We start from the raw sequence: 12,955 nt of genomic DNA, 5'->3' as shown, positions 1-12,955 counted from the left end.
TAAGCATGCATAGGATGAGCTGGAATTCCAGGAGCAATGTAAATTTTGCCCAGTGCTGTTTTGGAATTTATTTTGTTAGTGGTTACCTTGGTGACTGAAGCAAAAGTGAATCTCTTAACAAGACTTTTGTGGCAGCCTTTGGAATTTTAGCCTCCATTAAACCAATCACAAACACAAGACCAACAGACAAACAAAATGACACATTAAAAAAAAAAAAAATAAACCAAGCCTTGTATGCACATATGAATAATAAAAGAAAAATGAAAAAAAAAAAAAGAATGATGATGAAAATGAAAAAAAAAAAAAAAATTAGAGTGGACTCTCAAAAAACCTAAACCGCAGATGTAAGTTAGAATTTTCCTCAGGCCAGCAACAAGCTAAGCTCATGGCCTTTTATTCTTATGCAAATCACAACAGATCTCCTTAAACCTTACACAAGAGCCTCACCACCACGGACCTGCTGTCCTGCTGTCCTGCTGTCCTGCTGCGACCTGCAGGACCCGAGCACGCTACAGCTGGTCATCACCAGCCACCTGCCCTGGTCCCTGGCCAGCATCGGGCCAAGGTCCCGTCATCATCGCCCGAGCCCCATGGACACAGCTGGCTGCCAGCTGCAGAAGAGGCAGCAATGGGGTCCAGATCACCGCGTAAATTAAAAGGTAATTCTGCTTTTACCCGAAGTTCCTCGTCCCTGACGAGCCTTGGTGGCCCAGGTCACCCGGGGCGCGGGAAGGGCCCAGAGTGTGCTCCGCCCGCGGGCTCTCGGGGCCCAGGCCACGGGTCTCAAATGGACGACTCAGTCTCCCTGGGGCACTCGGTGAGGTCTGGGGACATCTGGGACAACTGAGGAGCTCCTGGCATGGAGTGGCTGTAGGCCAGGGATGCCGCTCAGGGCCCAGGACGCCCTGTAGAGAATAGCCCACCGCAGTGCACCAAGTGAGAGGAGGGAGACACTGACCCTGCAAGGATGAAAACCAGCCTGCTTATATAGCCAGGGAGGGGCGTGGCATGGCGTGCCCTCTATATCCACCAGTCACAGCCTTGCTTGTGCATGCCTTCAAGGTCCACCAATCACAGGCCTCGTATGTGCACCAATCACAGCCTCGCTTGTGCATGCCTTCAAGGTCCACCAATCACAGGCCTCATATGTGCACCAATCACAGCCTTGCTTGTGCATGCCTTCAAGGCTCACCAATCACAGGCCTCGTATGTGCACCAATCACAGCCTCGCTTGTGCATGCCTTCAAGGTCCACCAATCACAGGCCTCGTATGTGCACCAATCACAAACAGGTGGCGCATACACGCCAATCACGCTTTTTGCTGAGTCACTAGAGGCGCTCCCTCTCCGGTCCTGAGTGGTACCTGGGAGCAGCGGGGTCACCCAGGGGTCACCGGCTCGTCCCGACACTCTGGGTCCCTGTGACCGGAGGACCCTGAGCAGGAGCCATGGCTGCCACATGATCCTCACAGCTGGAGCGCAGCTGGCGCAGGGTGCCTGCCATGATGATGTCAGTCAAAGAAGGGGCTGCCGGGTTGACCGCGCCCTGCTCCAGGTGCCCGGCACAAGAGGAGGGTCCGCCAGCTGTCAATCAAGCGCCCTGCGGCCAGCTGTCAATCAAGCGCCCTGCGGCCAGCTGTCAATCAAGCGCCCTGCGGCCAGCTGTCAATCAAGCGCCCTGCGGCCAGCTTCGCTAAAAACGTCAAAAGGAGCTCACGGTAAAGACCTAACAGGAAAGTTTCATTCTCAACAGTACTTCAGCGTGCTTAACCCCTAGACAAATGCCTCAGGGAGAACTGGGTCCCTCTGATCTGTCTCTCCTTATGTTAGGACATAAACGGGACGGATGGAACACTGACTCATCGCCACCTGTCCTTCCAGACCTCCCAGGTCCTCGCCCCACCGACTTTTGCGCTTCTCGCGCGCCCCCTGCCGGCTGGCGACTCCGCCACCTCAAGCCGGTATCAGGCTCGCTCGGTCGACTTAGCTCCTGATTGGTCGAGTGCCCTCTGAGAAATGTAATCCTTTGGGGCCATCGCGAGAGCTTCCTGTCGGCTCCAGCATAGTGACAGCAACAGAAAGTACGTCACCAAACTTCTCCAGGTCGCACAAGGTATAGCGTTAGCGTGGCATGGTGGGAGTTGTAGTACTTCCTGTCTCTTTTTGCTGAGATTGGAACTCCGATTCCCATCATGCAGTTCGCAGCGGCTGCCCCTCTACCTTATGGGGAATGTAGTCTGCCACCCACGCCGTTCCCTCCGTGCGCCATGGAGAGGTACTGAGCCAGGACTCCATATCCCAGCAGGCTCGCTTCCATCTGTCACGACAGCCATTTTGTCCCTCCCGGAGAGTCCTTAAGATGGCGGCGGAGGAGATGGTGAAGATTGCCGGTGGCCTGTCGGAACTCTGATCTCCGTCTCTCTTTCCCCCACGTGACCAGCCCATGGCCTGACGGAGGTGCGGACCATGGACCGCCACACCGCCGTGGACAGTGCCGCTCACGACGGCAAGCTGCAGCTGTTGCTGGGCTGCAACGCGCGCATGGAGCGCGACGGCTACGGCATGACCCCGCTGCTGGCCGCCAGCGTCACGGGCCACACCAGCATCGTGGAGAACCTCATCCAGGAGCAGCCCGGACGGCCGCGGGTGCCGGGCGGCTGCTCCCCCGACGGGCCCTACGAGAGCTGCTGCCCCACCAGCCGGGAGGCGGCTGCCTGTCCTGCTCGGAGATGCTCTGTTCCTTCAAAGCCCATCTGAACCCCCGGGATCGGGTGAGCTTCTGGGATCTTTGGGGAAAGATGCCACCTTTGAGGTGCGCTGCCACCAAACGGCGGCCTCCCAGGCATCCATTACAAAGATGAGGTCTGGGGTGAAGATCAAGGGTGGTCATCTAGGCTTCCCTACCTCCCGGGGTCATCTTCTCATGCCACCTCACCCCCCACTTCCTCCTCCCTACCAGTCGGGCGCCACGCCCCTCATCATAGCAGCTCAGATGTGTCACACAGATCTGTGCCGCCTCCTCCTACAACAGGGGGCTGCTGCAAATGACCAGGACCTGCAGGGCAGGTGAGCACCTCCGTCTCAACCCGTCCATCACGTCCTGTGTGACCCTGGGCAACTTCTTAACCTCTCTGAGTGGGGAACCTAGTCGCCTCCTCCTCCCAGCCCGAGCGTGGGGGCTTGGGGACGTCCTCACCTCTTCAGCACCCCCCTTCCCCGCAGGACAGCCCTGATGCTGGCCTGTGAGGGGGCCAGCCCCGAAACCGTGGAGGTGCTGCTGCAGGGCGGGGCCCAGCCAGGCATCACGGACGCACTGGGCCAGGACGCAGCTCACTACGGAGCCCTAGCGGGGGACAAACTCATCTTGCACCTCCTGCAGGAGGCAGCCCAGCGCCCCTCACCTCCCAGCGGTATGCGAGCCCCTCTCCCCCGTCTCTTTCTGGGCAGTCTCTGGTCACCCCTCTTTTTCTCCATTGCGGGTAGTCTCAGGGTACCTCTGTCTGCTGTTTTGTGGGAGGTTTCATGGCTCCCCTGAGCAGGGCAGTTTCAGGGAGCCCCAGAGCATGTAGACTAGCCTGGGGGTCCATTCTGATTTCCTAGGTATCCTTTGTCTTAGGGCTTTGCCTTTCCTGGAAAGTGGCAGCCCCCAGTCCACCCCACCTTGGAAGCGCCCTCTGTCTCTCTCTCTTTTTCTCTCTGAGGGTCAAGGCCCTTCCTATCAGCATTCTTCCAGTGGTGGGTTCCTATCTTAAAAGCCCTGCTGCTAGGGCCGGGCATGGTAGTATACAGCTGTAATCCCAGTCCCCAGGAGGCTGAGGCAGGAAGATCTCGAATTCCAGGTCAGACTGGATTACATAGTGAGACTCTGTCTCCAAAAAACAATCAAAAGAGTCCCTGATTCTTGGGGGCATCGGGAGCCCCGCTGCAAGTCCCCTGGGCTCACTAGTGCCCCTCTAGGAGCTGGGAATGGAGTCCTTCGACTCTAGTGCCTGACACTGCTTTCCTTTCCCCTCCCTCCTAGAGGACGACTCTGGCGAGGCCTCATCCCAGGTATGGATCCTAAGGAGTGATGGAGTTGCGCTCCCCATGTGCACACTCGCTTCCCCTGTCCCCAAGTTCTGCCCCATGGTTGCCTGGAAGGACCTGTTCGCAAAGAATGTTACCGTCCGGGTACACTTGCCAGCTAGTGCGGCCTCACACCTGTGACCCTAATCTTCCTGTCATCCTCCTCATACTGTGGTTCTGTCCATCATCAGCTCAGGAGCTGATGGAGAAAGTCCAGGTGGGTAAACCGAGGCCCCAGACAGATATGAGGACCTGGGGGCTTGTTCTCAGGGTCAGGATGGGCAGGGAAGGTGGCGTGAGTGCCCTGTGCCCCCAAAGCCACTTCATCCCCCTCTGCCTGCCTCCCTCCCCCAGATCCTGGAGGAGTTGGAGAAGGACGAGGTGCAGATGGAGGGGAGTGGTCTGCCCGAGGGCGCCAAGACCACCCAAAACGGACCGTGCAGTGCAGAGCTGAACGACAGCGTGGCTCTGGAAACCAAAGTTAACGGAGTTGAGATGAGAAGGATGGAGAAGTTGACACCAGAGAAGCCAGGACTGTAGCAGCAGTGTCCCCAGAGCCCGAGGCCACAGAAACAAAAAACACGGGTGCAGAGGCCACAAAATTGGGGTGATGGTAGTTGAGGCTGTGGAATCAAAGACCACAGACAAGACAATTGATATTCAGAATGGTAAAAAGCCTTGATTAAAGGAAGCTGGAAGGTGGATCCCAAGGTTGTTTTTCCTTTTTTTTTTTTTTTTAAGACATGGTCTTGCTGTGTAGCCCAGGCTGGTCTGGCACCGCCATTCTCCTGCCTCAGCCTCCCGAGTGCTGGGATTACAGGAGTGTACCACCATGCCCAGCTGACTTCAAGCTCTTACCTGCAGCATAACCAGGCCTCAGATTTCATATTCTTCAGTGCGTCTTCATTACAGATCTCCAAGGCCCTGGAGGCTTTGGGGAGTCAATCCTGCAGCCCTGACCCCTCACAGCTGTCCACAACCTTCCTTTTCCAGAATCCCGTGGAGAAACAGGTCTCACGAATACCTCTTTTATAGCTAGACCAAGCTGGGGTGAGACATCTGTTATCTCAGTCCCATGGGAGGCAGCTCCTCAGAGACTCGGGAGCAGCCACATGACTGGCTTTGGCTCAGAAAGGGACCAGGGTAGGGCAACTTCACCCACAGCCCAACCTTGCTCCAGACCCTCCCACTTCTGGAACCTGTTTTCTGTAGCTCACAAGCAACACCCTTCCCAGCCTGATCACTTTCCAGGGAGCCCTCCTGGGTTGCTGTGGGCCTCATAGCTCTGTTGTCCCAAAAGTGTCCAGGCTTCAAGCCCCAGATTGTCCTCCTGCCTGGTCTCTGGATGGACAGAAGTCCCCGTCACCCTGGGGTTCTGTTCACACACAGACTGCAGAGCAGGGGCTCAGCCCCGTACCCCATTTCCTCCCGGGTAGGCTGGGCTGTCCCCAGCTCCAGGATGACTTGCGACATCCTTTTTGCCTTCCTGGTTGGCAACCCCAGAGTGGAGATAGGAAGGTGCAGGGCTGTAGTGCAACCTTCAGCATCCCTCAGACCCCAAGACCTGGTCAGCGCCCCTTTAAATCCCCTATGGAGGGGGCGCATTCTCCCAGGCAGCCCCATTGTCCCAGAGAGGCCCATCCAGCTCCTGTTCCTCTGTACTCCAGGGCCAGGGGATTCCAGTGTGGGGAGTTGCCCCAAAGTTTCCAGGGGGCATTGGGGCCTGGCAGGAGTGAGGGGCAGGGCAGGGATCCCCAGGGCTGCTCACGGTCACTCACCTGAACAGGAGCAGCCACCCTGCAGTGTGCACTCCTGCCACTGGCCTTCCCGTGCACACAGCAGGTGCTCTCTGGCTGCGTGGGGCGCGTGCATGGCAGCTGTGTCAGGATGAGTGGGCCCAGGTCCTGACACCCTGTGAACATCTTCCTAGGACCCTCCATCCCCTTTGTCTTGGGAACGCTGTTGTGACTGCTCCCCAAGTGCTGCAAATTGCCCCATATAGAACCTTATGGAAACTGTCACCTCCTGTGCCTACCCCTCAGGTGCCCAGGCCATCATCTGCTCCTGGACAAATGCCCAATCCAACCCTCCAGGTCCAGTCCCCTGGTGGCCCAGCTGAACCACTGGTGCTTGGAACCTCCTGGGGCTTCCTGTTACCCTGTGAGACATCCTGTGAGATCTGTCTGCCCCCCACTTTCCCCCTGCCCCTCAGTTTCCATCCCAGGGCTACCTCCCTTTGCTCTTCCTCATACAGACTGTCCCTCCCGCCCCCCATCTTCATCCCTGGGCTGGGAAACAGGTTCCCTTGTGGGCTAAGCCAGGGCAGAAGTGGGATCAGGGCCTGTGATCCTAGGGAGGCAGAGATCAGGAGGATCCCAGCTTGAGGACCCTATTGCAAAAAAAAACCCTTCACAAAAAGGCTGGTGGAGTGGCTTAAGGTGAAGGTTCTGAGTTCAAACCCCAGTACCACACACACAAAAAAAGTGGGACCACAAGTGGGGTGTACAGACTCCCCAGGATAGAGCCTGCCCAGCAACAGCCCAGAGCCCAGCATGGGAGGTGGGAGCAGAGTAGATGGTAGGGCTCCCCCAGATCACACAGTAACATAGGCCCAGAGTCACTGCAGGGACTCAGTTCTAAACTGGACTTTGCTCCTTGCTACATCTGACTGTCAGGAGATGGGCACTTCTCTCCCATTTCACAGATGAGCAAACAGATGTGCAGGCTCAGTTTGTCCTGAGGGATTGGTGGGACCCAGCTCTGGTGGCCAGGAGCTTGCACAGGTTATCTTGCACTGTCCCCCCATCCTCCCCGCCCTCTGCAGCCTCCAGCAGGAGCTTCGATGGTGGCTTGGCATTAGCTCTGCCACCTGTGACTCAGACAGGCTCAGTCTCAGGCTGTTCTGTTGTCCCTGAGGCTCAGAAACTGCATCCTGGAGGGCCCCAGGCCAGGCTCCCCCATGGAACCAGGCAGGAGATGGGCGATTCCCTTCCTGGCTGCAGAAAGGTCTAGAAAAAGGACATAAGGACCCTTTCTCCAGGGTCCCTCATGCCCAACCCTGGCCAACACGAGAAAGGGTTGACTGCTACCGCTGTGCTGTGTGACCTCAGGCAGGTCACCTCCCCTCTCTGAGTCTCTGGGACTCATACATGCTGCTCAGGGCCCTTGGGGGAAGGTATTCATTGTCTGCTGTGTACCAGGCTCAGCAATGGAGACAGGAAATACTGCAAGGGACAGAGGCTTGCAGTAGGCTGTGGGGGCAGACCCATGATGTAGGCACAAGACAACAGACACTGAAGCTGGGAGGAAGAGGGACATCCCCAAGGAGAACCAGGGACATTAGCTGGTCACCTGGTTTCACATCTAGTTCCTGCCCCACCCTGGCTCTGTGATCCTGGAGTGCTCCATCCCCTCCAGCCTCCTCATCCATGTCCGTGAAAGGGTGATTAGAAGAGCCCCCAGGTACCAGGCTGTCCCTTCAATGACAGAGAGGACAACAGGGTGCTTCGTGGCTCAGTCCAGCTTGTGGTTATTGCTCCAGAAATGTGACTGGAGGGAAGAGAAGACCTTGAGGTTGGGCTCCAGTCTCCTACCACAGGGCCTTTGCATGGGCTGCTTCATCTGCTGAGAATGCCTGTCCCCACTTCCCACCCACCCCTTGCTTCCCTTTGAGTCACAGCTCCACCAGGGCCTCCTTCTGTCCTTATTCCCAGCCTCCCAACAATTTCCTAAGATACTCTGTAATTTACCCCTTTATCCTGTTTGTACTCTGCCCACCCCCCTTCTTTATTGCTGTGTCTCCAGCACCCAGCACACAGTTGGCATTCAATAAATGCCTGTTCAATGAATGAATAAATGATGCTGTGGTGTTGAGGGAGGCAGTTTGCTCTGGGAGTAGGGGGTCTGATTAGGGAAGTGGCCCCCACAAGCCTGGTTTCCCTCACTCAGGAGTTTCTGGTTCCCTGAGACCATGGCCTCCTTTCCCTTCTTCCCTTGGCTAGTCTGTCACTTCCTGTCTCCAGTGGCAGTGGCTGGGGACAGAGATACACCTGGACCTTAGTAGATGCTCGGGTGAATAGATGGTGGGAATTCTGTGACTGCCAGCAGAACCAGGGAGGTGGGTGTGAAGTCCAGTGGCCCAGCTGGATCACTGGGTGACCTTGGGGAGTCCCTCACCCTCTCTGGGACCCGTATACCCAGTGGGTCTCTCAGGCTTCTCAGAGTTGTCTTGGTGGAGTGCAGCGTGGGAAGAACTGGAACAGGGTTACAGCCTCCCAGGCAATGGGGTGGGAGTAGCTGGTTGCCAAGGTAACAATCACCAGTCAGGGGCTGTTGCCAGGAGATGGACCACCTGGGAAGAAGGGGCCCTCTGCAGATCAGCAAGTCAAGCCGTGGGGAGCAAGGTCACTGACTGCTCCTATGTGGGGAGTGGAGGAGGGTGTGTGGTTAGGGGCTCCCGGTTCCGAGTCCTCCAGCAGGGCTTTGATGTGGGAGTGATTATATCTAGAATTAAAACCCCCCACCCTCTCTCTCCAGTGTGATGTACAGTGAGCAGAGGGAGGCTGTAGGGCAGGTGACGTGGGAGCAGTGGTGTGGCCTCTGACAAGTGTCTCCCCCTCTGTAGTCGGGAAGTGCTGTGGTTGGCAGAGAGCCTCAAGTAGTAAGAGCACCTGCCTTGCAAGAGTGAGGCCCTGACTTCAAACCCCAGTGCCATCAAAAAGAAAGAAACACATAGAGTTATTTGAACTCTGGGTTCCAGATGACTCAGGCCAAGCCCCAGCTTAGCTAGCTACAAGCTGTGTAACCTTAGGCTAGTGACTAACTTCTCTGAGCCCAATATCCTCAGCTGTAAAACGACTTCTTATGCTTTGGGGAGAGGAGTTAAATGGCATATGATAACAACTGGGTATTTGGAGAGTTATGTACAGCAAGGAAAGGTGATATTGGAGGAGTTACTCAGACTTTATGTAAAGGGAAGCTGAACCAGGTACCAGTGACTCAAGCCTGTAATCCTAGCTACTCAGGAAGCAGAGATCAGGAGGGGATCAAAGTTTGAGGCCAGCCTCGGCAAAATGTTAGCAAGACCCCCATCTCAACAAGTAAAGGCATATGCCTGTAATCCCAGTTATGTGGGAGGCATAGATAGGAGAATCAGGATCTGAGGTGGCCCAGGCACACAGCAAGAGACGCTACCTAAAAAATAACAGAAGTATAAAAAGGGCTGGAGGCGTGGCTCAAGTGGTAGAGCACCTGTCTAGCAAGTGTGAAGACCTGAGTTCAAACCCCAGTACTGCACACACAAAATCTCTCTCCTCTGACACACACAAAAAGTAATAGCGCAGCAGGTTCATAACAGGCCTCTAGCCTCTCAGGTTTTTTGTTTGTTTTGAGACAGGGTCTTGCTGTGTAGCCCAGGCTGACCTTAAATTCACAGTCCTCCTGTTTCCAACTCCCCAATGCTGGGATTACAGGTGTGGACTGTTGTGCTCAGCTGTTTGTTTGTTTTCCAGACAGGGTCAGGCTTTGTCACTCAGGCTGGCCTCGAACTCTTGGGCTGCAGCATCCTTCTGCCTCAGCCTCTGGCAATAGCAGGGACCACAGGCACTCGTGTGTATCACCCTCTATATGCGTGGCCAGATCCGATTATTACTATTTGGCTATCATTGCCATGTTCAGAAAGACACAGCTTCTTTCTCCTCCACTCCGGGTCAAGTGGGGTACACTGGCCTCAGAAAACAAGCTGGTAGCTGGGCACAGTGGCGAGTGCCTGCCACCCACAGCTACACAGGGGGCTGAGATCGGGAGGATCACGTTTCCCAGCTTAGCCAGGCAAAAAAAGTTCACGAGATCCCATCTCAACAGAAAAACCTGAGCACGATGGACATGCCTATTACTCCAGCGATGGTGGGAAGTGTAAGATACGAAAACAGGACGGTTGAGGTCTAGACTGACCTGGGAAAAAAGCAAGACCCTATCTCAGAAATAAGCAAACCAAAAAGGGCTGGGGGCATGGCGCAAGTGCATCTCAAGGGCAAAGCCATGAGTTGAAACCCCAGTACCACAAAAAAGAAAAGAGAACAATTTGGGGCCAAATAGTGCTATACACCTGCAACCCCAAGTGAGAGGCAGAAGCAGAAGGATCTCAAGTTCAAGGACAGACTGGGCCATAGTGAGCCCCTGTCTAAAAAAACGAGAGGAAGGGAGGGAGGGAGGGAAGGAGGAAGGAAGGAAGGAAGGATGGAAGGAAGGAAGGAAGGAAGGAAGGAAGGAGGAGGAAGAAAGGAAGGAAAGAAGGAAGGAGGAGGAAGAAAGGAAGGAAGGAAGGAAAGAAGGAAGGAAGGAAGGAGGAAGAAAGGAAGGAAGGAAGGAGGAGGAAGAAAGGAAGGAAAGAAGGAAGGAGGAGGAAGGAAGGAAGGAAAGAAGGAAGGAAGGAAGGAGGAGGAAGAAAGGAAGGAAGGAAGAAGGAAGGAAGGAGGAGGAAGAAAGGAAAGAAGGAAGGAAGGAAGGAGGAAGAAGGAAGGAGGAGGAAGAAAGGAAGGAAAGAAGGAAGGAAGGAAGGAAGAGGAAGAAAGGAAGGAAGGAAGGAGGAGGAAGAAAGGAAGGAAGGAAGGAAGGAAGGAAAGAAGGAAGGAAGGAGGAGGAAGAAGGAAGGAGGAGGAAGAAAGGAAGGAAAGAAGGAAGGAAGGAAGGAAGAGGAAGAAAGGAAGGAAGAAAGAAGGAAGGAAGGAGGAGGAAGAAAGGAAGGAAGGAAAGAAGGAAGGAAAGAAGGAAGAAAGGAAGGAAGGAAAGAAGGAAGGAAGGAGGAAGAAAGGAAGGAAAGAAGGAAGGAAGGAAGGAGGAGGAAGAAAGGAAGGAGGAGGAAGGGAGGAAGGAAGGTGTTTTCTTCACTGGAGCATTTAGATTTCATTTATTTCTGTGGTGTGAGGTGTGGGGATACACCCAGGGACTCCCACATTGCAGGCAAGTGCTCCTCACTGAGCCGCGCCCAGGCATGGGATGGATTCTGAAGGTGGAGATTCAGTGTCTGCCGAAGGATGGAATGTGGCCAGATGAGAGGGCTCAAGGTGACCCCAAGGTTATGGGCCTGGGTCATAGGGCTGTTTCCTCCAATAGGAGAACAGGGGTGGTACCAGGTGGGAGGGGAAGTGTGGGTTTGGAGTCTGTTAATTTGGGGGTGCCTCTGACGTACCCAAATGTGTGTGAATCTGGTGCTGGGGAGAGACCGGGAAAGAAATTGACCTCAGAAGCATTTTCAGCAAAAAGGGTGGAACCCAAGGTCATGGCTGCTTCAAGTTTCATCCTTAGACTGTCTTGAATGGCTCTGTCTTCGTACCTTTACCTCCTGGGCTCACAGTTGCCTTGTCTTCTGCCTGGAATGGGAAACCTGGTGGCCATAGAGCCTTTACTCCTGGGGAGTCCTGAGCCCTGCTGGCTTGGGTCAGCCCCATCAGGGACAAGGTGGCAGTGGGGGTAGAGAGCGGGTCCTGAATGAAAGTAGAAAGTATGAGAACAGAGTTGGAAGGGCCTGAGTCACTTACTCACCAGCAAACATTTATTGAGTGACAGACCCAGGCCCCCACCCTTCGCTCGGGAAGCTCCTAGACCAACAGGGGAGGCAGGTGCTGGGCTCCCTTGTGCAGACTACACAGCTTTGTCCGGGTTCTCCCGAGGATGCTCCAGGGCTGGGCCAAGGTCTCCCTTTCGCTGTCTCAGGCAGGAAGGGACCTGTTGTGTAAGGCAGCAGGTTGTGTCCCTCCCAGCTCCCAGCACCAGGCAATCTATTTCAGTCCCTTTGGCTTTGTGAATGTCCTCTGAGAACCTCCCTCCCAGGGAGGCCCATTTTGGGCCTCACTTTCTGTACCCATGAGGTGGGGCAGCGAGGAGTCTTGGGGTGGCTCTGGAGCAGAGGGAGGGTGTAGTGAGGAAAGGGTGAACTAGCAGCCAACCCCCTGTTATTAAACCAGGCTGTGTGACCTTGTGCAAGTTACTTATCCTCTCTGGGCCTCAGCTGTGTCATTTGTGAATGGGGAGTAACGAAAGGACCCACCAGCCAGGCCTGGTGGTGCAGGCTTGTAATCCTAGCACTTGGGAGGCTGAGGCAGGAGGATCTTGAGTTCAAGGCTACATAGAGAGACCCTGTCCCCTCCAAAAAATCAAAACAATGAAAAGGACTGGAAGTTTGGGGGGGTGGTTAAGTGAACACAAGCTATTCTGAGACAAGGCAGTTGGGATGGGGAGGGGCAAGGCTGACCATCAGCACGGTTAAGATCTTGTCCACCTTTGGAAGCTTCTGGAACCTGCTGTGCAGCGGTGTCCTAGGGGTGTGCAGCTGGTCTGAAGTTGAGCTGGGGTCTGCCCGTCTTTCCCCATCTGTGGGGACCCCTGGTGATGTCTTCCACAACGGGGCCTCCTCAGACAAAACCTGAGGCTTCTGTTAGTACCTGGAAGCTGTGGGCCGTGGTGACCCAGGGCATGTGCAGCAAGCCTGAGCCTTGCTCAGGTGGCTGCAGTCCCTGGACCGAGCTCTGGGTCCTGGCGGGGAGCCAGAACGGTGGGATCTGGGCCGGGGTCAATGGCCCACCTCCTTCTGGCATGGCGGCTGGTGAGCTTCCTGGGGCTGGGGATTTACAGTGGGGCCAGGAGGGAGGGAGGCCTGGGGATCCAGTGTCACAGCCAGCCGAGGTGTCCTCATTTCTGCCCCCGTCCCTTTTCTAAGCTTCCTCCTGTTTCTGCTTTTCTCGTCTCTCTCTAGATCTTTCTGCATCTCCTTTTCTGTTTCTCTTTCACTCTGACTCCTTATAAAATATTAAATGTTCAATGTAATATTAAAGAAAACATTAAATATTAAATTTCTCTTTTTTAAAATATTGAAACATTCCACCTTGGCTACC

At 55.0% G+C, this 12,955-nt stretch overlaps 1 protein-coding gene across 4 annotated transcripts; it reads left to right on the top strand.

Moving 5' to 3' along the window:
- Positions 1-1,687: 1,687 nt before the first annotated feature.
- LOC109687795 (uncharacterized) lies at positions 1,688-4,768 on the top strand. Of its 4 annotated transcripts, XM_074054333.1 has the most exons (5): positions 1,688-2,770; positions 2,959-3,065; positions 3,222-3,409; positions 4,021-4,049; positions 4,419-4,768. In XM_074054333.1, exons 1-5 carry the CDS (start codon positions 2,729-2,731, stop codon positions 4,602-4,604), a joined length of 552 nt encoding a protein of 183 aa, XP_073910434.1. In that variant the 5' UTR covers positions 1,688-2,728; the 3' UTR covers positions 4,605-4,768. The 4 variants fall into 4 exon arrangements, 2 of the variants coding, with proteins under 2 accessions (XP_073910434.1, XP_073910433.1); XR_012441392.1 differs by having other exon boundaries at positions 2,730-2,770; positions 2,959-3,409; positions 4,021-4,281; positions 4,419-4,554; XR_012441391.1 differs by lacking the exon at positions 1,688-2,770 and having other exon boundaries at positions 2,777-3,065; positions 4,021-4,281; positions 4,419-4,554.
- The last annotated feature ends 8,187 nt before the right edge of the window (positions 4,769-12,955 follow it).

Source organism: Castor canadensis, chromosome 14 (genome assembly GCF_047511655.1).
Source record: "Castor canadensis chromosome 14, mCasCan1.hap1v2, whole genome shotgun sequence".
Taxonomy (NCBI): Eukaryota; Metazoa; Chordata; class Mammalia; order Rodentia; family Castoridae; genus Castor; species Castor canadensis.
This window is presented reverse-complemented; position numbering and strand designations above follow the sequence as displayed.

Bases quoted from the DNA above. Each gene is read 5' to 3' on its own strand.
- LOC109687795 (XM_074054332.1), top strand. From the start codon at position 2,857: ATGAGGTCTGGGGTGAAGATCAAGGGTGGTCATCTAGGCTTCCCTACC. The intron at 3,066-3,221 runs GTGAGCACCTCC...CCTTCCCCGCAG, and splicing joins GACCAGGACCTGCAGGGCAG to GACAGCCCTGATGCTGGCCT. The intron at 4,050-4,418 runs GTATGGATCCTA...TCCCTCCCCCAG, and splicing joins CTGGCGAGGCCTCATCCCAG to ATCCTGGAGGAGTTGGAGAA.